Source organism: Schistocerca nitens, chromosome 1 (genome assembly GCF_023898315.1).
Source record: "Schistocerca nitens isolate TAMUIC-IGC-003100 chromosome 1, iqSchNite1.1, whole genome shotgun sequence".
NCBI lineage: Eukaryota > Metazoa > Arthropoda > Insecta > Orthoptera > Acrididae > Schistocerca > Schistocerca nitens.
Window position 1 is genome coordinate 53,031,343 of NC_064614.1, and position 25,748 is coordinate 53,057,090.

At 43.3% G+C, this 25,748-nt stretch overlaps 1 protein-coding gene across 1 annotated transcript in view; it reads right to left on the reverse strand.

Annotated features, from left to right (window-relative positions):
* The window catches only part of LOC126217633 (lachesin-like), a gene marked incomplete at its 5' end in the record, with an annotated part of 728,482 nt that overhangs the window by 98,065 nt on the left and 604,669 nt on the right, over positions 1-25,748 (reverse strand). The window contains one exon of the mRNA XM_049942194.1: positions 15,941-16,003. Within this exon, the coding sequence (XP_049798151.1) occupies positions 15,941-16,003 (63 nt within the window). The remainder of the gene's footprint in view (positions 1-15,940; positions 16,004-25,748) is intronic.

Below are 25,748 nucleotides of genomic sequence, written 5' to 3' on the forward strand. Positions count from 1 at the left end.
GTCTTAGCAGATGTCCTATTATTCTGTCCCTTCTCCTTATCAGTGTTTTCCACATATTCCTTTCCTCTCCGATTCTGCATAGAACCTCCTCATTCCATACCTTATCAGACCACCTAATTTTCAACATTCGTCTATAGCACCACTTCTCAAATGCTTCGATTCTCTTCTGTTCCGGTTTTCCCACAGTCCATGTTTCACTACCATACAATGCTGTACTCCAGATGTACATCCTCAGAAATTTCTTCCTCAAATCAAGGCCGGTATTTGATATTAGTAGACTTTTCTTGGCCACAAATGCCTTTTTTGCCATAGCGAGTCTGCTTTTGATGTCCTCCTTGCTCCGTCCGTCGTTGGTTATTTTACTGCCTAGGTAGCAGAATTCCTTAACTTCATTGACTTCGTGACCATCAATTCTGATGTTAAGTTTCTCGCTGTTCTCATTTCTACTACTTCTCATTACCTTCGTCTTTCTCCGATTTACTCTCAAACCATACTGTGTACTCATTAGACTGTTCATTCCATTAGCAGATCATTTAATTCTACTTCACTTTAACTCAGGATAGCAATGTCGTCAGCGAATCGTATCATTGATATCCTTTCACCTTGTATTTTAATTCCACTCCTGAACCTTTCTTTTATTTCCATCATTGCTTCCTCGATGTACAGATTGAAGAGTAGGGGCGAAAGGCTACAGCCTTGTCTTACACCCTTCTTAATACGACCACTTCGTTCTTGATCGTCCACTCTTATTATTCCCTCTTGGTTGTTGTACATATTGTATATGACCCGTCTCTCCCTATAGCTTACCCCTACTTTTTTCAGAATCTCGAACAGCTTGCACCATTTTATATTGTCGAACGCTTTTTCCAGGTCGACAAATCCTATGAAAGTGTCTTGATTTTTCTTTAGCCTTGCTTCCATTATTAGCCGTAACGTCAGAATTGCCTCTCTCGTCCCTTTACGTTTCCTAAAGCCAAACTGATCGTCACCTAGCGCATTCTCAATTTTCTTTTCCATTCTTCTGTATATTATTCTTGTAAGCAGCTTCGATGCATGAGCTGTTAAGCTGATTGTGCGATAATTCTCGCACTTGTTAGCTGTTGCCTTCTTCGGAATTGTGTGGATGATGCTTTTCCGAAAGTCAGATGGTATGTCGCCAGACTCATATATTCCACACACCAACGTGAAGAGTCTTTTTGTTGCCACTTCCCAAAATGATTTTAGAAATTCTGAAGGAATGTTATCTATCCCTTCGGCATTCATCATCATCATCTTGGACAGTATGCCTTCGGCATTATTCGACCGTAAGTCCTCCAAAGCTCTTTTAAATTCCGATTCTAATACTGGAACCCAGTGTATACCCAACAGCACATCAACAGTTTATCATATGGTTTCGCCAGTGTCTTACATGAGTGATCTTCCTTTTTTATCCGTTTGGTACGTTACCATTGTGTTTTACAAGTTTCTGTATTTGATAAAATTATTTAGCGCCATTTCGTTTATTTTTTCAAATTATTGGTGTGATCGTGGTCGAAAATGGTCGAAACCGGTAATTTCTGTTTAAGTTTTGTGTTACTGCACTGATGAATAATTTTTTATTGTAGAAAGTTGTACTCGAGATGTTCATCGAGTAATCGCCGCGCAAACCGTCAGTATGATGTATGAAGTCTGCCATTTTTTTCTGTAACGGCTGTAGAAAAACTTCACAGTTCGCAAAATCAGCTTTAACTATTCAGACCGGCGTGATAACTTGCTTTTCCCGAGTTCCGACAGTCTAGAAGTGTAACATCTGGAAATCTCAATGTCACATCAATATTGTGCATGATCTGCCTCTAAGCCTCTCTTCATCTAGCTACTATGATTTCCACACACCACAGTATATACAACATTACTCCAACAATTTTCGAAACCTGATTAATAAAAATATAAACGTTAAGATGGCCGTTTTAATGCTTCACTTGTTCCTCATAGTCTTCCCCCCCCCCCCCCCCCCCCCATTTAACAACGCACGGAAACATCATACGACCATGTGAAAATGTCAGAGAGGTCATTCTTTACGATGTTGTTCCACTCTCCCGTCACCTTGGTTTGTACGTCGGTTATTTCACCAGAGCGTTGGCCCTTTTAATTTCTGCACTTCGTCGTTTTGCGGTACGTTCGTGTTGCTAACTCCATTTCTTGTCAACCGTGATTACTTTTTCCGGGAATTAATGTCTGTGTCTGTTATTTCAAACAAGTTTTGGCTGGCGTCCATGCGGCATTACTTTTGTTGGGGAGTCGGGTGTGCGAGAAAAACTTCGCAAACACTCTTCTCTTCTTGAAGACACTCTGGAGAAGAACAAATGATTTAGAGACGTTTCTCCATTTCGATTTGTGAGACAACGCTGACATTATACGCCCGCACCTTCGCCATTTAACACTACTTGCTCACTATTGGCTTACCGAATGCACATCTGTCGTTTACAGTTGTCAGATCAAGCAGCGACCGTAGTCACTGCGCTGACGATGGTTTTAACTGATAAACTCAGACCAGGAACTCTTCGGGCGGGCGATGTTCTTTCTGTCCTCCAAATTACTCAGATTCTAAGAACTTTTCATGATTCTGTTGGTTTAAATTTGAGGAAAAGTCAGATTTAACTACACAACACGCTTTTGGCTGAGTTAGATATACAATACTATCAGCTGAAACATATGGAGCAGATGACTCATTGCATATCTGAACATCTATACACAAGTAGCCAAAAACTAACACAAGCTGAACGGGGGATAAGCGCTATTAGGAACACTATTTTTGTCTCTTATCATGAACCGTTCCAGTCTGCATGAAATTCTTTTCGTGAATAATGGTGATGTTACTGATGATCAAATTACTAGTGCTGAAGTAGTCGCCAGCGCCGCAGAAGACACAGTTGAGAATGTAAACTGACATTCGGACCACAAATACAGTTTTGTTTCATACTCGACCTCCTGCGTAAACTCATCCGCATCCACAGTGGTACTCGCTCCACCCAGTGATAAATCTTCATAGTAGTAGCTTGACTACAAAGTGTGTAAGTTTTAATACTGGCAGTAATGGTCACATTTTACTTTATTGCTGTATTTTTTTTACCCCCTGTGATGAATGCTCTAAAGCTACTGCCTGTTGTTATTGTGGTCTTTACTGCGAAGGCTGGTTTGATGTAGCTCTCCAGACTCCTCTATGCTGTGCAAGTCTCTTCACCTCTGAATAACTACTGTAACCCACATCAGTCTGAATCTGCTACCTGCTTATCGCCCTCGTCTTTTGTCTCCTTCTGTAACCCCTCCCCCCCCCTCACTCCACCCTCTTCCCACCAATACCAAAGTATCGATTCCGTGATGTCATCTACATCTACATCGTTACTCTGTAATTATCACTTAAGTCAATAATTCAAGAACAGTCTTAATCGCATTTATTATTGTTATAATACCGCCAACCGGTTTCAACCCGACGTAGGGGTCATCTTCTGGGCGTTTACACCATTGGTCGACTGCTGGCGGTGTCACTCCTGTCTACATAACGGCAGAAGATGACCCCTACGTCGCGTTGAAACCGGTTGGCGGTATTATAACAATAATAAATGCGATTAAGACTGATCTTGAATTATTGATTAATCATACTAATCGCTGCTTCCCTCCACAAACATGTCCAAAAATCACACTTAAGTGCCTTGCAGAGGATTCATCGAACCATTTTCATACTACTTCTCTACCATTCCACTCTCGAATGATGCGTGGGAAAAAGGAACATCTAAATCTTTCCGTTCGAGCTCTGATTTATCTTATTTTATTATGATGATAATTTCTCCCTACGTAGGTTTACTGTTAACAAATTTCTCTTCCTTAGGAACACTATCTTATCCATTTTATCTCCTCTCTATTTCAGCCATCAGAAGTTGTTTCACTGCCCAAACAACAATACACATATACTACTTTTACTGTCTCATTTGTTGATTTAATTCCCTCAGCATTCGACTACATTGCATTACCATTGTTTTGCTTTTGTTAATGGTTATCTTACATCCTCGTTTCCAAACATTGTCCATTACGTTCAACTGCGCTTTCAAGTCCTTTTCTGTCTCTGATCGAATTACAATGTCATCGGCAAACCACAAAACTTTTATTTCATCTCCCTGCACTTTAATTACCTCTCCAAATTTCTCCATGGTTTCTTACACAACTTGCGTAATGTACAGATTGAATAACATTAGGAGAAGGCTACAACACTATCCCACTCCCTTCTCAAAAACTCCTTCCCTATCATACCGTTCGACACGTACAAGTGCTGTATGGTTTGCGAACAATTTTTAAATAACCTTCCATCCCTGCTTTTTACCTCTGATACCTCCATAAACTCATAGAGCGTATTGCAGCTGACATTGTAAAAAGCTGTCTCCAAACCTCCAAATGCTATAAACGTAAGTTTGCCTTCCCTTAACATGTCTTCTAAGATTAGTCATAGGGTTAGTCTTGCCTCCTGTGTTCCAACATTTCACTGGAACACAAACTGATCTTTCCTAATGTCGGCTTCGCCACGTTTTCCGTTCTTCTGTAAATAATACGTATTTTTCAACCATGACTTATTAAAGTGGTAGTTCGGCAGTTATCACACCTGTCGGCACTTGCTTTCTTTGGAACTGGAATTATTACAGTCTTCTTGAAGTGTGAGGCTATTTCGCCTGTCTCAGATACCTTGCATATTGCGCGCAACAGTTTAGTCATAGCTGGCTCTCCCGAGGATATCAGTAGTTCTGAGTAATGTATTCTCTAGAGTCCTTGTTTCAGGTTTGGTCATCAGTGCGCTGTCACATTTCTTTCGCAGTATCAAATCTCCCATTTCATCTTCATTTTCATTGCCTAACCTTCCTAAAGTATTGACTTCAAGTTCTTTTCCCTTGTACATCCTCTACAGACATACCGTGCGCGAGCCATATCTGAAACCGCGCGTGTCGTATCAATGTGGCTGTGCTGTCGGAACGTCTTTGCCCGGTGGCTGGATAACTTTTGGGCGTACTTCTGCGAGGGGGCAGTGATCATTGGGGAAAAGCAGAAGCCTGGCCTCTCGATTGTTGGTCCTGAGGTGCCTATCTGAATTTGAGCCACTAGCCACTCAACAATCTGAAAGATGGAAACCTGATCTTGAATTTCTTTTCATCTGGATACTATTGGAATCCTTATCCTTCAGCATCTATCATTGACACTGTGCAGCGATTTGAACTTGTTAAACAGGTCTCCTGAACAAATGATATCCTGGTTACTTCGCTCCTTGCAAGTGTGTTTTCTGTGCTTTCGGTCCAACTGTGAGAGTGCATTCATTAGTCAATTACATTTGGTTATTTGTGCTCGCGAATTGCTGCGTGCGTGTGTTATTTGCTGAATTTTCTTTGCAGCGCGAGCGTTTGTCGTACTTATTGAAGGTGTGTATCTCATTGGTCCTCAAGAAAGCTTCGCGTGTTATGTTCTTATTCTTTTAACAAGCTGTGCTCTTAAGAATTTGTTTTAAAACTTCCTTGCTGCTTTGTATTTTATGTCCCTGTGCTGTCAGGCTGATTTTTGCATGTGTGTCTGTGTCCGTAGGAACTTTAATAACATACGCTGTCCACGTTAATGGGACCACTGCGAGATGTGCTGGAAGAGAGTCAGTGAGCCTCTGCAAGGTACCAGCATGGTTGCCGACCCAGTTTGCCGTGGACACATGTGCTAGACTCCTCTGTTGCAAATCCATATCGCGAACAACTCGCTCGAGGTGGTCCCATAGGTTCTCGATTGTACTGAAATTCTATGAGTACGGTAAACTCATCCTCTTGCTCTTCGAATCGCGCGCTTACACTGCGAACTGTTTGACACATTGCATGGTCCTGCCGGTAGATGCTATCGTGCTGATGAAAAACAATCTATATGTAGACCTGGCCATGGTCCCCAAGGATAGATGCATATTTGTGTTGATCCATTGTGACTTCTAGAATGACAAGATCACCCAGGGGACACAACGAAAAAATTCATGCCATAACGATCCCTCCTTCTGGCTTTCAGATCTTTCACGCCGCGCGCGTCAACAGGAGTCTGTCCAATGGAGCATAAAATGTGCTTCATCTGTTGGCAGCCCCTTGGTTCGTCGGAGCCGCCAGTTAGTCAACAGCTGAACATTGGGTAATTAACAGTTGCACATCTGTTAGTCAACATTTGCACATCGGTTAGTCAATAGTTGCACATCTATTAATCAACAGTTGCACATGAGTTAGTCAACAGTTGCATATCGGTTAGTCAACAGTTGTACATCGGTTAGTAACAGCTGCACATCCGTTAGTCAACAGTTGCACATCGGTTAGTAACAGCTGCACATCGGTTAGTCAACAGTTGCACATCGGTTAATGAACAATTGCACATCAGTTAGTCAACAGCTGCACATCGGTTAGTCAACAGTTGCACGTCGATTCGCCCACAGACACCTCTGCGGCCGTCTTTTGCCCCTGTCATGAATGGCAGGTGGTGCAGCGCTGTTTCTTCGGCGGCGGTTTTGGATAGTGCCATTTTGCCATGCATGGTACACTTAAACCAAGGCGGCAAGTTTATAAACCAAACCGTTTCGGAAATGCTTCCACCGTTGCCCCAAAAGACGTGCCCATCTGGACGTCAGACAAATCGCTCTATTTTCTCATTACGACAAATGCAGCACTGTTTTCCGCATTGACCCGACACGCTCTATATTCCCTCCACTGCTAGTGCCGCCACCGGCCGTCTGTCACTCATTATTGTGCGTTGACACTGAACGTAGGCGCTGGGCACCGTCACTACACCGAGTAATTTCGTATGTTCATGGGAGCAAGGGATTGTTATCACTATTATTGTTATTGTACATACATATTAAAGAATCACGGAAGGGGGCCGCACTGTATAGTCCTACGTGTCTCCCATAAAGCTCCTCAGTTAATAATTAATTCAAGACAAAGAGCCATCTTGATGTACTACTTAATTTCTGAATGCAGCGGCTAATAAAGTTATACTTCTATTACTAAAGCAGCTCGCCATATACACACATCAAAAAAAGTTCTATATCACTTCGGTTCCCAGAGTTCCGGAACCTGTACAGAAAATTGGGATGGAGATCAGCATAAACATCATTTCTGCCATTTTTATTGCTCATGAAAACCACACATTGCACGTTGTATCACCACACAGTGAGACCTTCAGAAGTGGAGATCCAGATTGCTGTACCTCTAATATCCAGTAGCACGTCCTCTTGCATTGATGCATACCTATATTCGTCGTGGCATATTATCCACAAGTTCATCAAGAGACTCTTGGACCAGATTGCTCCTCTCCTCAATGGCGAATCGGCGTAGATCCCTCAGAGTGGTTGGTGCGTCACGTCGTCCATAAATAGCCCTTTTCAATCTATGCCAGGCATGTTCGATAGAGTTCATGTCAGAACATGCTGGCCACTCTAGTCGAGCGATGTCGCTATCCTGAAGGAAGTCATTCACAAGATGTCCACGATGGGGGTGGGGGTGGGGGGGTGGGGGGGGGGCAAATTGTCGTCCATGAAGACGAATGCTCGCCAAAATGCATGGTTGCACTATCGGTCGGAGGATGGAATTCACTTATCGTACAGCCGTTGCGGCGCCTTCCATGACCGCCGGCGTCGTACGTCCGCCCCACATAATGCCACCCCAAAACAGCAGGGAACCTCCACCTTGCTTCACTCGCTTGACAATGTGTCTAAGGTGTTCAGCCTGACCGGGTTGCATCCAAACACGTCTCCGACGACTATCTGCTTGAAGGCATATGCGACACACAGCGGTGAAGAGAGCGTGACCCTTGGGCAGCCTGAGTGAGACATGTCATCGACAGTTCCTGTCTCTCTGTACCTCCTCCATGTCCGGAAAACATCGCTTTGGTTCAGTCCGAGACGCCTGGACACTTCCCATGTTCAGAGCGCTTCCTCGCACAAAGTAACAATGCGGACGCGATCGAACCGCGGTATTGACCGTCTTAGCATGGTTGAACTACAGACAACACGAGCCGTGTACCTCCTTCCTGGTGGAATGACTGGAACTGATCGGCTGTGGGACCCCTCCGTCTAATACAGGGGCGGGCAAACGTTGCACGCGGCTCATGAGCGCACAGCGCTGCACGTGTGCTGCTCGCGTGCAGGCGTCGACCGGGGCTGTGGCGACAGCCGGCAGGTTGCGGCAGTGTAATGCCAAGCTAAGCTGCGGACGTTGATGCGAAGCGAGCACTATGTAGTGAACGTTGTATTTCAAGAAACGGAGAAGTGGAGATCTGCTATCTTTTAAAAAGTAATGGGAGAATCATTTTTTCTTTGTGCAAAAAAGTGAAAATTCGAAATGTTTCATATGTGGCAGCATTCTCGCTGGTCAACGGAAGTTTAATATTGAAGGCCATTATAATAAATTTCACAAGAACGAATACAATTTATTGTCGGATTCTGAGCGGATGGGGAATTGACTGAGCTTAAGAAGAGCGATCTGACGACACCAGATGAATCTGTCATAGTTGGCCGGCTGGAGTGGCCGAGCGGTTCTAGGCACTACAATCTGGAACCGCGCGACCGCTATGGTCGCAGGTTCGAATCCTGCCTCGGGCATGGATGTGTGTGATGTCCTTAGGTTAGTTAGGTGTAAGTAGTTCTAAGTTCTAGGGGACTGAGGACCACAGCAGTTAAGTCCCATAGTGCTCAGAGCCATTTGAATTTGTCGTAGTTGCTGTTGTCACGAGAGATCTGCGACTTTCTCTCGTCATGTCTCTCATCTAACTGATTCAAAATTTTATGGAGCACTGTTTTCAAGTTTTCAGGACGACAACAATAATAGCCCAGCGGTATGTGCAAGTTATAAGACTGCGCTTAATATAGCGAGAGCTGGAAAACCATTTGCTGAATTAATAAGTCTCGGTTAAGAGCAAACATCAGTGATGAAAATTTACGTAACTGATTGTGTTTGTCTGTATGTAGAAATTTTGTTCCAGATATTAAACGTATTGTAAACTCCACCTGTGATAATTAAATAAAACGTATCGTAGTTAATAGGTACTCTTTCAAACCATGATTTCCTTCAAGCACTCCTACTAACCTTATTCATTCACTCAATAAAGCAAGCTAGGAAACAAAACGCATTACAGAGGAAGGAGCAGAAAGAAGGTATGGTGGGGATGCGAGATAAGCGGGTGGCCAGCTTGCCCCTGTGTGCACGCGGAACACCTGTTAACTGCACGCGTGCAAGTGCACCGCACATGTGCAGGATTCCTGCCCACCCCTGGTGTAATAGGTGCTGCTCATGTATGGTTGTTTACATTTTTGGGAGGGGTTTAGTGACGTCTCTGAACTGTCAAATCGATTGTGACTGCGATAGAATAATCACAGGCAACGTCCATCTTCAGGAGTTCTGGGAAGCAAAACTTTTTTTGATGTGTGTAATTCAATTTGTGCGCTTCTATTCTAATTTTTTAACACCTGGCACGCATTTTCGGTGAGCTGGATCCTTTGTGATACTGCCTTCATTTTCTGTTCACATCTATTGACCTGCCTCCCTCTGCTACCCCATTGGACGAAAACTAATTTAAGGGTTTATATTTTCTGTTTCTAGCCGTTGAACGAAATTAACTGTTAAACCTTTTTTTAAAAATTGATTATCAAGTAAATCTTTTTTTTATTTTTTAAAGTAATTTTCTTATTATGCGAGGAGTTTTACCTGATTTATTAATGTGATACCAGAAGCCGTTTTACTTAAATATTTAGACTGTAAGATCCCGTTAGTTGTATGTATTTGCTACTCCATTTTGCGTATTATTGTTGTAAGGCGCTCGTTCAAAGCTTAGTTGTACGTGGCCGTTGATGACTGTTGCTTTCGGTGCAAGTCCTAGTGACATCGTGGAACGGTTTTCAGTTTCTGATTTGTAACTGGCTGTTGTCAGCGAAGTCTAACTAAAAATTGTTCTTTTTATCTTCAGTAGGCCTCACCTATACTCCAGTCAGGTATTCTGTGTATGTTATGTACAGTTTTGTGGTGGCCCGCTTACCGTAAACTTATAATTCATCGTTGGACGTAAATATTTATTTTTGAATTTTTAATTATTCATTCTTTTTCCAGTAGGCCGCAATCATTTTGAAAAATATGAATATTTTTAATACTGTTAAGTTATTATAAATCTTGTCATTGTCTGTGATCCTAAAGAACAGTACCACCTGTTTTTCTAAATTACTTTCTGGGTGGAGAATGTGATATTCATTATTTGTGCCTTCCAAGACGCTTTCCCCAGAACCAAAAGTTACACGTCGAATCTTTACTATTTGTAATTGGTGACTCTTAATGTTAATAATTTGTTGTTAACTTTTTGTTTTGTTTTATTGGCGCAGCACCTTACCGCTCACTCTACCAGTTCCTTACCGGTTCAGTTGCCTTCAGGTTTATTGGTCTTGAGCAGACCCTCTCCATATTCCTTCCTCCTTTCAGCTTTCTCATCTGTGGTTAGTATTGGTTTTCAGTTTGAGCTCTTGATATTGACAAGGCAGCTTCTTTTTTCTCCAGAGAACTATTGAATTTTCCCGCAGGTAGTATCTTTCTTTTCCCTAGTTATACTTGTTTCTGTAGTCTTACATTTGTTCTCTAGCCATTCCTGTTCAGCTATTCTGCGCTTCCTGTCAATCGCATTTTATAGACGTTTGTATTCCATTTCGCCTGCTTCTTTTCTTGCATGTTTATATTTTCTCCTTTCACCAACTAATCTCCTGTGACATACAGGGATTTCTACTAACTCTTGTCTTTTTACCTGTGGTCAGAATCCAAATCTGCCCATGGAAATGTCTTACAGTTTAAAACCTGGTTCCAAATTCTCTGTCTTACCAGTACATAATCAATCTAAAATCTTCGAGTACGTCCAGATCTATGCCACGTATACATCCTTCTTTCATGATTCTTAAAGCAAGTGTTGGCTATGACGGAATTATGTTCATCGTAAAATTCTCCCAGGAAGCTTCCGGTTTCATTTTCCCCCCCGTCCATATTCGTCTACTGGTTTTCCGTCTCTTCCCCTTCCAATTACCGAATTCCAGTCATCTATCATAATAAAGTTTACCTCTCCATTAACTATCTGAATAATTCTTTTTATCTCATTCATTTAATCGCTTCATCATCTGTGTAGCCAGTACCTTTACTACGGTAGACGCTGGCCTTGAGTCGGTCTTGGGTACGATAACACGTTCGCTACGCTACTCATAGCAGCTATCACAAATTACTACTTTCTTATTCATTGTTACACCGACTCCTTCATTACTTCTACTTGATTTGGTGTTTGTAACATTTGCATCCACCTGACCTGAAGTTAGGTTGATATTGTCACGGTACTTCACTAATTCGTACCATATCTTACTTCAGTTCTATCCAGTTCTCTTCTCAAATTTTCTAACCTACCTACCCCATTAATGTATCTAAGATTCCATTCTCCGATCTGTAGAATCTCGGTCTTGCTCTTCCTGACGGCGACATCCTCCTGAGTAGTCCTCTTCTTCCCGGATAGCCGAATGGGGGACTATTTTTACCTCAGGAATTCTTTAAGCAAGAGAATGCCATCATCATTTAACCATATAGTAGAGCTGTATGTCCTCAGGAAAAGTGGCAGCAGTAGTTTCCCCTTGCTTTCAGTCGTTCCCAGTACCTGCACAGTAAGGCCATGGTGGTTGATGTTACAAGACCAGATCAGTCGATCATTCAGACCGTTGCGTTGACAACTACTGAAAAGACTATTGCCCCTCTTCAGGACGCACGTGTTTTTCTGGCCCCTTTACAGATATCCCTCCGTTGTGGTTGCATCTACGGTACGGCTACCTGTATCGTTGAAGCACGCAAGTCACCCCATCTCAGCAATATCTGATGTTCATGTGGCAGAAGTTCCTGTTATCTGTTCAAAAATTCAAAATGGTATGCAAAACTGCGAATTCTACAGTTTATTTCGACAATAAGGTCACTGGTCTGCTGCAAAGGTCAAAGCGAGCTCAATTTCCAGGTTATCTTCTTACGCATTTTAAGCCGTTTCTCGTAAGTCTAGACGTATATTTGTTTTTTAAAAGTCGATTTCTTGTGTCATTTTTCAATGAATTTTCGATAACTCATGAAAACGACACATAATTCATGAGTACAGAGCCATTAATTAAATTGGCACATCGATTTTCATGACCTGGCATCATTTTGATTGAGTTGTGAAAGGAAGACAGTCTTTCTACGTGATTGATATTTCGTCGTTTATTCCAACTTAACTGTGTGTCTTATATCATTTTCAATGTGTAATACTTTTGTAGTACCTATAAATCTACTTTTGACTGAACTGTCATGTGAAAGAAAGCCAATCTTTCTATGTACCTGAAATCTCGTCCTTATTAACATCTTAATTGTGTGTATTATATGACTTATAAGTTAGTTAGTTTCATATTACTTACAAACCCCGTTAGCCGACTCCTTCATTAGAATACTGCTGCGCGGTGTGGGATCCCTACCAGGTAGGACTGACGGAGTACATCGAAAAAGTTCAGAGAAGGGCAGCATGTTTTCTATTATCGCGAAATGTGGAAGAGAGTGTCACAGAAATGATACAGGAACTGGGTTGGACATCATTAAAAGAAAGGCGTTTTTCGTTCCGACAGATTCTTCTCACGAAATTCCAATCACCAACTTTCTTCTCCAAATGTCAAAGTATTCTGTTGACGCCGACCTACATAGGGAGAAACGATCATCATGGTAAAATAAGGGAAATTAGATCTTGTATCTAAAGATATAGGTGTTTATTCTTTCCGTGCGCTTTACGAGATTTGAATAATAGAGAATGAACCCTCTGCCAGGCACTTAAATGTGATTTGCAGAGTATCCTTGTAGATGTAGATGTAGATGTAGCCTATTCCGTGAGTGTGTCCTTGAGAAAGACACTCTACGAGAGCAGCATCGAGAGGAAGCTATGGAGAATTATTAAAGATGGTACTCAGGCAGAGGAGGGGAATACTGTGGTTAATAACATTTGTACTGCAATTAGCCACCAGAGGTCCAAACTTGCATCGCACAATTAGTAACAAAAACGAAAGTGGAGAGTGTAGTGTTAATTTATCTCTTCGTACTGTTCAGTGTAACATGCCTAGTGCACATTAAATTGCCTGCGTTGCCATTTCGATTGTCTGCTATGGCTGTTCCAAATTGGCATGCTTCATTGTATTTCAGTTACGTACAAGTGCTGATGTTTTGAGAATGGACACGAGGTCCAAAATTAGTCACTGTCGATAAGTAAAGGATGCTTGTCAATGCTAATTACGACTGAATTCCAACCATTTATTTCAGATTAGTGTTACTTATGTTGTGGAGTGCAAGTCAGTCAGTAAACAACATTCTATCATAATAAGACCCATTCGCTGAGCTGAAAGACAGCAGATTGACGGGACTGCTTGAGGAATGATGAATATTCTAAGGTTTTGCCACTTGTTCTGGTGACGGTGTTCGTATTTCCCTCGGATTTCCAGAAGGGTGCAGTCGTTTACGAAACACGACAGTGTCCGTTGGCGTCATATTCAGGTGACACCTGCAGAGTGAGAACTTCGCTACAGCGCACCTCCTATGGTTCCCCACTCCTTCCCTTTCCACCCTGCCGCACGCCGATTCTAGTGGAGTGTTGGAGGCGGAGGGGGAGAAGGGGGGGGGGGGGACACAATCGCCAAACGCTAGTCGCGAACTCCGCTCCCTCAGAGTTTCTGCCGCGCCCGTGGGACACACAAGACCTCACGGCCGATGTTGTTGGCTGAGCGCTGGTTCCCACGCTGTACTGCCTTCGAAGCTACTGCCTCTAGTGATAGGGCCGTCGACACTCTTATTTCAACAGCATTCTTTACTGCATAATCCCTATACGGCGCAGCCTGTACTATCAGGCTGTTGAGATACGAGCGAACGACAGACTGAGTAAAGTGCGCGACGTAGTGCTGAGTCGAATGAAGTAACAACTTCACCAGGGAGCTAATTCCACGCCCGATGGCGGCGTCATTAACACTAAGGGACCGGAATTCGCGCCCAGTATTTGCCGATCGGCTCCGCCGTCCGCTCCACACGATGTCGCGAGCGGCCGAGTAGTGAGAGAGAGGCTGGGGAGCCTTATGAATATGAAGGAGGCGCAAGGTAGCACTACAGGTATCCCTGATGTTGACGCCAAGGTAAGCTGTCGAATGTTTCGTAAGCGAATGCACCCGGCTCTGTACCCAAGAGAAATGGCAACAGATGATTCGCCGGTAAAACTTTATGTAGCAAATGTGAAATGATGTTTAGAAAGGGAAGTCATAACTTAAGAAAGGTTCAGAGCGACTCACAACAACAACTTGAACGTCGTCTCGTCTTTAAATAAATGTGAATACAACAAATGATGTCACTGTCTGCAGTGATGTAGTGCCATCACTTGGCCATCTCACTGACCCTCCACACGTCGCCAGACTTCTTCCAGGACGATACTTGCTTTTGTTACGTTCCTCACCAAAATCCCCGACGTTTTCTCAAAAACCAGCAGAGTCGTTCAGATTTTTTTTACGTTTCCATACTGCACCGCCGCTTAAAAACGGGTGTCTAGTCGACTATGTTTTGTTTCCGATCGGACGAAAACCGCTTCCTGGTATGAAGGCTTGCGAATGGCCAAGCAAGTCCACCATTCGTTGCTGAACTCCACACCAACACAATTGGGTTCACGATGATATACACATGAATATTTGAGTATTCGTATGGTGATTACGAGATGGCACTACCGTCACGATGTTCTGAAACATGCCCTTTCCTTCGTGAAGTGCATACAAAGAGAACTTAGTCGAATGTCTGGCCCATCCCTACCCAATTTGAGCCTGTGCCTCTAATAATACCGTTGTCGACCGGACGTTAAAATCTAATTTTCCTTCTTCGCTATGTCGACTAGGTCCCAAATGGTACATCTGTGGAATCTGTTGCTTTGCAATCTTTGGCGTTAGATCATCTGGAAATGATGTTTCAAGTGATACTTATATGGGCTGATTATCTCTATAATACAACGGGACAATTAAATACTACATGTACGCAGGTAGGTGACTGGATGTAATGTATAGTTCAAATGTAAAAAATTTCTAAATAAAGAAAAACTCAATCGTCCAAATACTGCATTATCTTGCCGTAACTGTCAGGTGCCCTTTTAAGTTTCATTCCGTTTTCATAAAACTTCCTGTGTAGAATCTTTCCATTGTCACTCAGTGTATACTTCGAATCCTTAAAGGAGTTATCTATTTCACAAATTTATTACATTTCTCTGTGTCACAGAGAAACTTATATCTTAATGAAAATGTTGCCCTTGAAACGTTAATTTTGCTGCAACTTGTCGTGTTCTTTATTGTCGTCTTACCCTTAAAATGATTGCTCAAGTCACGCATCTAAGTTGTGAGAGTGGTTCAGCGCAGTTATGACGGACCTTCAAAAAAATTTCCAAATATACATACCATGGATTTAACTTTTCAACATTATTAGTAGACGATTAAAGCATGCACGATGGTACCAAGACAAAGAAGTATTCCATACTTCACTTTATTATCGGTGAGAGTAGGATGTATTCTGTAAGCCTTCATATTATCATAAAAACAGTAAGAAACACCTCACCGGAAGATGAAGGGTATGACATTTTTCGAAACGGTGTGAAACTGCAACGTTACCACACGACTGGAAACCCAAGAGATTTCTATCAACAAGGTTGACAGCTCTTAAGTTACCTTCTGTTGTAAGCCAATACTTCTAAACTTCAGACTTAAACCACCATGTAGGTGGTTTCAGGTCACTCCCATCCCTGCGGACCTCTCCTTGTGAGTAGAATGAAATGAATACCCATAAGACACACTGCGAAGGAATTATCTCTCGAAATGTGAATGTGTTCTTACCTGCTTTGGTGGTTCCACTGCGCACTTCTGTCGCCTTGGGTGGCGTTGAAGGTCGTGGAATTTCTGAAAATCAGGAGAAAGACTATTTTAAGCGTATTTTCATACACTGCAGAAACCAAAAATAAGGATACAGATTATCGCAGTATGTTTCCACTTTTCAGAAAATATGTATAGCGCAGACCATTCACAGGACACAAATGCGTCAGAGACAGAAATTACACGTATATAAAAATTACGCAATACTGTAAGTGATTTTCGGAACTTCACTTGTCTGAACCAGTCGATTAATGCAGTAAGAGAATTTTAATAAACAACGCTGTCACCTTTCACAACTTTGAGAAACATTGTAGTGTTGTTGGTTTGTGAGCTCTTGTAATAGCCGCTCGAAACTTGAAGCCTTTTTCACCGCCCCTGCATAACAAGCGCTGCGGCAAACAAATTGTCAGAGGCCATTAAAAATGTCAGTGCGGGCGTTCGATACTTGACGTCGTTACGAGGACCCTCCAAAGGTCGTTTCACGCCTGCAATTAATGTGCCCACAAGATCTGCCGCTAAAGTCACCCCCAGAGCGGCCAACCGGCAGAATGCCAGACTGCCTCCCGTTGATCGCCATCACTACGCTATCTCGGTCTAAGTGAGCGACGTGACGTTACTAGACACTATTGTATAGCTGCGGAATATAAGTTTCCCCCTCTCATTTTACTACTTAACTGCAGAATGTGGTCTAAATCACCTATTCTTCTCGTGTGACAGGTATCGCGACCAGCAAGTCCTTTTGTGCAAAAGGCAAAGCGGCTGGAAACACTATTTTACCTAGTATCAAAACCATCGCCGCATCAGAAAATACTTCTAGAATCGTTCTGGACGTTTTTTAAGGTATTGTCGTAGCTAGAGGGTAGCTATAGGGAGGGCTGCGTGGGTGAATCATAGTAATTTTAATAAGAGAAGGTAAAAGATATTGCAGAGGAAAGAATATTTGGGGCCGATAGATCAATAAGAGGTGGCATATTGTACTTCAAACAGCTAACTGTAAAACTTCTACCACAGAAAAAAGGAGATGCACTGACCAGCGAAAACATTAATCATTGTCCAGCGTGACGTTGCGGGCGCGTGACGTGCTAACAAAACTGTGGAAGCGGAGCAGACACGGACGAGGAATCACCCTAGCGAAGATACGGGCTAAAAATGGAGAAACCCACTGAGATAAGCGACTCTGACAAAGAACAGATTTTTATAACGAAGAGCCTGTGAACGAGTATCTCGAAAACGGTGAAGCTGGTCGAATGTTCACGTGCTACTGTCGTGAGCATCTACATCTAATGCCACATACCTCCACAAACCTACCAACAAACTGTCGGATCCCTGATACGCAGAATAAGTGATGTATTTCGTTCCAAAGACGAACAACTAAGCCATTGAGCAAGTGGTCATAATGTTTTGGCTCATCAGTGTATTTTTAAGGTGGAAGGTAATGTCAGTACGTCACAAATAAAACAGCACGTAATTAAAACATACAACATGTTGTCCTATATGTTTTAATTGCGTGGTATTTTATTTGAGACACGCTGATGTTCCCTGCCATTTTTCTTACAATTTGACACACGATCACCATCTGACATTCAGTATTTTAATAAGGGTGCACATCATCAAAAAAACGTCGGCCGAAGCACCCAAGGCAGACGCCAGCAGGTAGCTTGTGATCAAGTGGCCACGAAGGCCTTAACAATTTTGTACAGCTAACAATGTGGCAAGATGCGATTATGAAAGCGTAGATCTGGCGAAACCGGTGATAGTAACCAACGTGATTCATCTGAAAGACCACCTGTCGTAACTCAGTGGGGGTCTCATCTTTTAGTTATAGTATTCTGACTGGGTTGATGCGCCCCTTCAACAACGCGTTGATGCTGCCCAACCTACGTTCTCAATTATTTGCTGGATATATTCCAGCGCCGGCCGGTGTGGCCGAGAGGTTCTAGGCGCATCAGTGTGGAACCGCGCTACTGTTAAGGTCGCAGGTTCGAATCCTGCCTCGGTCATGGATGTGTGTGATGTCCTTAGGTTAGTTCGGTTTAAGTAGTTCTAAGTTCTAGGGGACTGATGACCTCAGATGTTAAGTCCCATAGTGCCCAGAGCCATTTGAACCATTTGTATTCCGGCCTTTGTCTTTATGTACAGTTTCTACACATCTAGCACTAGGACCATGGAAGTTATTCCAAAATGTCTTAACAGATGTTCTACCAACTTGTCCATTCTTCTTTTCAGTGTTTTCCATATATTCCTTTCCTCGATGATCCTGCGGGGAACCACCTCATTCCTTATATTAACATCCACCTAATTTTCTAATTAGTCTATAGCACCAAACCGCAAATGCTGCAGTTGTCTTCTGTTTTGGCTTTTTCACAGCTCATTTTTCACTGCTATTCAATCCTGAACTCCAAACGTACATTCTCAGAGATTTCTTCCTCCATTTAAGGCCTATGTTTGATACTAACGGGTTTCTCCTTGACAGGAATACCCTTTTGCCAGAGCTAGTCTGATTCTTATGTCCTCCCTGCTCCGTCCATTATGGGTTATTTTTCAGTCTAGGTTGGAGAATTTCTTAAGCTTTTCTACTTTCTAATCCCCAGTTCTGACGCTACGTTTCTCGCTATTCTCATTTCTTCTTCTACTCATTACTTTTGTCTTTCTTCGATTTACTTTCAGTCCATATTCACTAGACAGCTCATTCCACTCAACAGATCCTGTAATTCTTCTTCGCTTTCACCGAAGATACCACGTCTTCGAATCTTATGACTGATATCTTATCACATTCAATTTTAAATCCACTCTTTAATCTCTTTCTTATTTCCGTCAATGCTGCTTCGATATATAGACTGAATAGAAGGGACGAATGACTACATCCCTGTCTTACACCCTTCTTAATTCGAACACTTCGTTCTTCATCTTCTACTCTTATGGTTTTCTTCTGGTTCTTGTGCATATTGTCCGCAGCTCGTGGTCGTGCGGTAGCGTTCTCGCTTCCCACACCCGGGTTTCCGGGTTCGATTCCCGGCTGGGTCAGGAATTTTCTCTGCCTCGTGATGACTGGGTGTTGTGTGATGTCCTTAGGTTAGTTAGGTTTAAGTAGTTCTAAGTTCTAGGGGACTGCTGACCACAGATGTTAAGTCCCATAGTGCTCAGAGCCATTTGAACCATTTTTTGAATCTTGTGCATATTGTATATTATCCGTCTTTCTTTACAGCTTACCCTCGTTTTCCTCAGAATATCGAACACCTAGCACCATTATACACTGGCGATGGCTTTTACCAGGACTACGAATTGTATGAACTTGCCCTGATTCTCCTTCAGTCTTGCTTCCATTATCAGCCGCAACGTAAGAACTGCCCCTCTGGTGCCCTGACCTTTCATCTAATAGTTCCTCAAATTTCTATTTAATTCTTCTGTATATTATCCTTGTCAGCACCTTGGATAAATCAGATGTTAAGATGATTGTACAATAATTGTCGCAATTGTTGGCTTTTGCAGGTTTCCGAATTCTGTGGATGCTGATTTTCCAGATGTGTAAGGGTATATCGGAAGTTTCATACATTCTAGACACTAACATGAATTGTCGTTTTATTGTCATTTCTTCGAATGGTTTTAGAAATTCCAATGGAATATTATCAGTCCCTTCCCTTTTATGTAATCTTAAGTCGTCCAAAGCTCTTTTGAATTCTGTTTCTAATAGTGGATTTCCTATGTCTTCACTCCCGACTCCTGATAATTCTTCTAATACAACATCAGACAAGTCTTGCCCGTCGTTGTGGTCTTGCCCCCAATATACTCTTTGCCGACCGCTGTGGCCGTGCGGTTCTAGGCGCTACAGTCTGGAACCGCGTGACCGCTACGGTCGCAGGTTCGAATCCTGCCTCGGGCATGGATGTGTGTGATGTCCTTAGGTTAGTTAGTTTTACGTAGTTCTAAGTTCTAGGGGACTGATGGCCACAGCTGTTAAGTCCCATAGTGCTCAGAGCCATTTTGAACCAATATACTCTTTCGACCAAACCGCACTCTTCTCTACATTTAACAGTGGAATTTCATGGCAGTTTTAATGTTACTGATCTTGCTTTTTACGACACCGAAGATTGTTTTGACTTTTCTGTATCCTGAGTCAGTCCTTTCGACAGTAATTTCTTTTTCGATTTTTTCACCTTTTTCGTGCAGCCATTTCGTCGTGGCTTCCCTGCACTTCCTAATTATTTAATTCTCAGGTGACTTTTACTTCTGGTTCTCTTGCCAACGTTTGTGGTGGCCCTTTTTACAGATGTACATTCCTTTTCAACTGAACTGCCAATTGATCTACTCCTTATCGCAGTGTCTATAGCCTCAGAAAATTTCAAGCTTATCTCTTGTTCCATAGTACATCTGTATCCCATTTCTCAGCGCACTGATTGTTTCTCACTAGTCTCCTAAACTTCAGCCTACCCTTCATTATTACTAAATTGTGGTCTGAGTCTATATCTGCTCCTGGGTATGCCTTACGGTCCAGTATCTGATATCGGAATCTCTGCCTTACCATAATGTTACCTACCTAGTATCAACCAGCATCTCCTGGTCCTTCTCAAGTATACCTCATCCTCTTTGTTATTTTGAAGAGAATAGTCGGTATTACTAGCTGAAATTTACTGCATAACTCAGTTAGTCTATCTCTTCTCTCTGGTAACCTTTTGTTCTACCCTTTCTTCTGCAACTGCACTCCAATTTCCATTGGCTATTACATTTTCATCTCCATTTATGTATTGAATAACTCGTTCAATATCCTGATATACTTTCTCTACCTCTTCTTATTTTGCTTGCGACTTCGCCACATATACCTGAACTATTCTTATCGGTGTTGGTTTGCTGTTGATTCTGATGAAAAAAATCTTATCACTGAACTGTTCTGTGGTGTCACCACCAGACACCACACTTGCTAGGTGGTAGCTTTAAATCGGCCGCGGTCCATTAGTACATGTCGGACCCGCGTGTCGCCACTGTCAGTGATCGCAGACCGAGCGCCACCACACGGCAGGTCTCGAGAGACGGACTAGCACTCGCCCCAGTTGTACGGACGACTTAGCTAGCGATGCACACTGACGAAGCCTCGCTCATTTGCAGAGCAAATCGTTAGAATAGCCTTCAGCTAAGTCAATGGCTACGACCTAGCAAGGCGCCATTAGCCTTACATAGCTTGTATCTAAAGAGTCTCACTTGTATCATCAAGAGCGATGTACCACAAGGATGGATTAAAGTTAAGTATTCCAGGAGCTACGTACTTTTCTTTATAGCATTCATTACGTATCCTGTTTCAGACATATCTACTAGCCTTTCGGCTACTTCCAAGTGGCGTGGTTATCTTACTACGCCACAATATGTTCACAGTAACTCACTCTCTTTACTGTCTTCCTACTGATATCGAATGCTACTCCTATTACTCCACTTTCTGCTGCTGTTGATGTTACCCTGTACTCTTCTGACCAGAAACCCTAACGTTCTTTCTACACTACTGGCCATTAAAATTGCTACACCAAGAAGAAATGCAGATGATAAACGGGTATTAATTAGACAAATATATTATACAAGAACTGACATGTGATTACATTTTCACGCGATTTGGGTGCATAGATCCTGAGAAATCAGTACCCAGAACAACCACCTCTGGCCGTAATAACGGCCTTGATACGCCTGGGCATTGAGTCAAACAGAGCTTGGGTGGCGTGTACAGGTAGAGCTGCCCATGCAGCTTCAACACGATACCACAGTTCACCAAGAGTAGTGACTGGCGTATTGTGAAGAGCCAGTTGCTCGGCCACCATTGACCGGACGGCTTCAATTGGTGAGAGATCGGAGAATGTCCTGGCCAGGGCAGCAGTCGAACATTTTCTATATCCAGAAAGGCCCGTACAGGACCTGCAACACGCGGTCGTGCATTATCGTGCTGAAATGTAGGGTTTCGCAGGGGTCGAACGAAGGGTAGAGCCACGGGTCGTAACACAACTGAAATGTAACGTCCACTGTTCAAAGTGCCGTCAATGAGAACAAGAGGTGACGGAGACGTCCCCATCTGTTAACTCAGGGATCGAGACGTGGCTGCACGATCCGTTACAACCATGCGGATAAGGTGCCTGTCATCTCGACTACTAGTGATACGAGGCCGTTGGGATCCAGCACGGCGTTCCGTATTGCCCTCCTGAACACACCGATTCCATATTCTGTTAACAGTCATTGGATCTCGACCAACGCGAGCAGCAGTGTCGCGATTCGATAAACCGCAATCGCGATAGGATAAAATTATAACTTTATCAAAGTCGGAAACGTGGTGGTACGCATTTCTCCTCCTTACACGAGGCATCACAACAACGTTTCACCAGGCAACGCCGGTCAACTGCTGTTTGTGTATGAGAAATCGGTTGGAAACTTTCCTCATGTCAGCACGTTGTAGGTGTCGCCACCGGCGTCAACCTTGTGTGAATGCTCTGAAAAGCTAATCATTTGCATATCACAGCATCTTCTTCCTGTCGGTTAAATTTCGCGTCTGTAGCACGTCATCTTCGTGGTGTAGCAATTTTAATGGCCAGTAGTTTGTTGCACTTCACTGACCACCACTATCATGATATTGAGTTTTTGCATTTCCCTTTTAGAATTTGTAGCTTCCCTAACACATTCAAACTTATAACATTCTACGGCCCGAATCGTAGAACGTTACCCTTTCATTGGTTATTCAGCCTTTTTCTCATGGTCACCTCCCCCTTGGTAGTCCCCTCCCGTAGATGCGAATGGGGCACTAGTACGTAATCTTTTGCCAATGGAGACATGATCATTACAGTTTTTCAGTTGGAGGCCACACATCCTGTAGATAGACATTATGTGCCTTTAACTCAGTGGTTTCCATTGGCCTCTACACTCTCATGTTGTTGACCATTGCTGATTCTTCCGCCTTTTAGGAGCAGTTTCGCACCCCGAGGTCAACAACCTCAGAGAGCTCCTCGGCCTTATTGACAAGGCCACTGGAAGATCAAGGGCGGCTTCTTACGCCTCACGTCTTCGGCCGCCATTTCTCAAGGTTTTAGTAGTAGCGGGGTTCGAATACGGGAAACAGGACTTTTTGATTATAAGTCAAAGACGCTACCCAGAGATCAAGGGTGCGCCTTTCGGTATTGGGGTGCAAATTTCCGCCTTCGCCGTCGCTCAACAGCAGTCAGCGTGGATGTTTGAAGCAGACCCCAGCTGCGGAGGCCCACACGCAGCAACGCTCGCTGACCGGTCGTTGAGGAGACATTTTTGGTAGCTCGTTGGTTCATCTAAGTGGTCAGTTGCTCAAAAGATGCGCGTCTATTCGCCCGCACACGTCTATGCCCGCTGGTGCACCAGAGTCTCTTCAGCGCCGGTTTTGGATAGCGCCATTTTGCTATGCGCAGTATACTTTATGCACGGCGGTGCGTGGACAATTCACAAACTTAACAGTTTCGGAAACGCTTCCACCGTTGACCAGAAAGCCAATGAGCGTGTCCTTTTGGACATCAAGTAAGTCGCTCCGTTTCCACGTTACGACAACGACAGCACTGTCTTCTGCGTTTCCCCCCCCCCCCCCCCCCATCCTCTCCGACATGCTTGATGTAAACTCCACTGCTTGTGCTGCTACCCGCCATCTGTGAGTCGTGCTTCAATGTAGACGGTGGTCACGTTGGTGTTACTGGACCGTTCATAATAGTGCAATATATTCGAAATATTGAGATACAAAATGGTTCAAATGGCTCTGAGCACTATGGGACTTAACATCTGAGCTTCATCAGTCCCCTAGAACTTAGAACTACTTAACCTAACCAACCTGAGGACATCACACACATCTATGCCCGAGGCAGGATTTGACCTGCGACTATAGCGGTCGCGCGTTTCCAGACTGATGCGCCTAGAACCACTCCGCCACGGCGGCCGACTTTTGAGATGCATAAGAGTAAGATACATACAGCAGGTAACATACAATACACGAGATGAATCACGTGAAACTTGCACTGGAAATATTGTGGAACTGAAAAATGCAATTGATGTGCAGTTTCCACGGAATAGATTGGTAGTCCGGGGCTTGCAGTGTTCGTCTATCAAAGGCTTGAAATAATATTTAGGAAATGTATTTTTTTGTGGAAACATAAACGTTTTATACGGAAAAATACCTACTGATATTAACAAAGGAAGAGTAAAATAAATCAGAAAGCCATTGACCTTCGTCGGTGCGAATGCGCACAGGTTGCCCGAACTCTTACGGGAATCGTCACTTTAGTGTGCGCGAGTAATGAGTGGATGGGCAAATATCTATTAATTACATTATGTGTGTAGATTGTGAACAGTTGGGAATGTGGGTCTCGAAGGGGCGTGCAGTCGCGCTGATCATCTGTCCTCGGTGGCTCAGATGGATAGGGCGTCTGCCACGTAAGCAGGAGATGACGCATTCGAGTCCCGATCAGGGCACACATTTTCAGCTGTCCCCATCGAGGCATATCAACAACACCTGTCGGCAACTGAGGGTTTCAATTAATTACCATCTATTCAGTGATATTTGTTGCAGAGTTCTAGTGCGACTCGTTTACGAGATATCGTATTTTAGAAAGTTTCCACACCGACACGTGAGCAATACGTATGGTAGCACATATTAAAGAACAACATAAGTGCATAAACTACGAGGGCCGTTCAGAAAGTAACCTCCGGTTGATTTAAAAAAATACACCAAGTTAAATAAAAATATTTTAATATATACATCTTACAACTACATCTTTGCACTATTTTTCTACATAGTCTCCATAGCGATTGAGGCAGTTGTCATATCTCTTCACAAGCTTTGAAATTCCTTCTGCATAAAAATCACCCGCTTGTGCCTGGAGCCAGCCTGTGACCGCATCTTTGAGCTCTTCGTCGTCATCAAACCGCTGTGACCCGAGCCATTTCTTCAAATGCATGAAGAGGTGATAATCACTTGGCGCCAGGTCTGGGCTGTAAGGTGGATGGTTGATAACGTCCCACTTGAAGGACTCAAGAAGGGCCGTTGTTCTGCGAGCAGACTGAGGACGGGCGTTATCGTGCAAAAAAACGATACCGGAAGTCAGCATACCACGGCGTTTGTTCTGTATAGCCCGTCGTAACTTTTTTTATTGTTTCACAGTACACGTCTTGATTAATGGTCGTACCACGTTCCATGAATTCAACCAACAACACCCCTTTGGCATCCCAAAACACCGTTGCCATCAGTTTTCTGGCAGAAAAATCTTGCGAGGCTGCTCTTGGTTTGGTAGGCGAATTTGAATGTGCCCACATCTTTGATTGTTCTTTTGTCTCAGGGTTCACGTACTTAATCCAGGTTTCGTCACCGGTCACGATTCTGTTTAACAATGGTTCTCCTTCGTCCTCATAACGTGACAGAAAGTCTAATGCAGAGGCCATTCTTTGAGTTTTGTGGTGGTCGGTAACAATTTTGGGCACCCATCGTGCACAGAACTTACGGTAACCCAATCTTGCTGTCACTATCTCGTACAAGAGAGTCTTAGAAATCTGTGGAAAACCAGTAGACAACTCCGACATTGAGAAACGTCGATTTTCACGAACTTTTGCATCAACTGTCTGAACGAGTTCGTCAGTCACCAATGATGGTCTACCACTCCTCTCTTCATCATGAACGTTTTCTCGTCCACATTTAAATAAACGTACCCATTCACGGACAACTCCTTCACTCATAACTCTTGGTCCGTACACGGCACAAAGCTCATGATGAATAGCTGCTGCAGAATATCCTTTGGCTGTA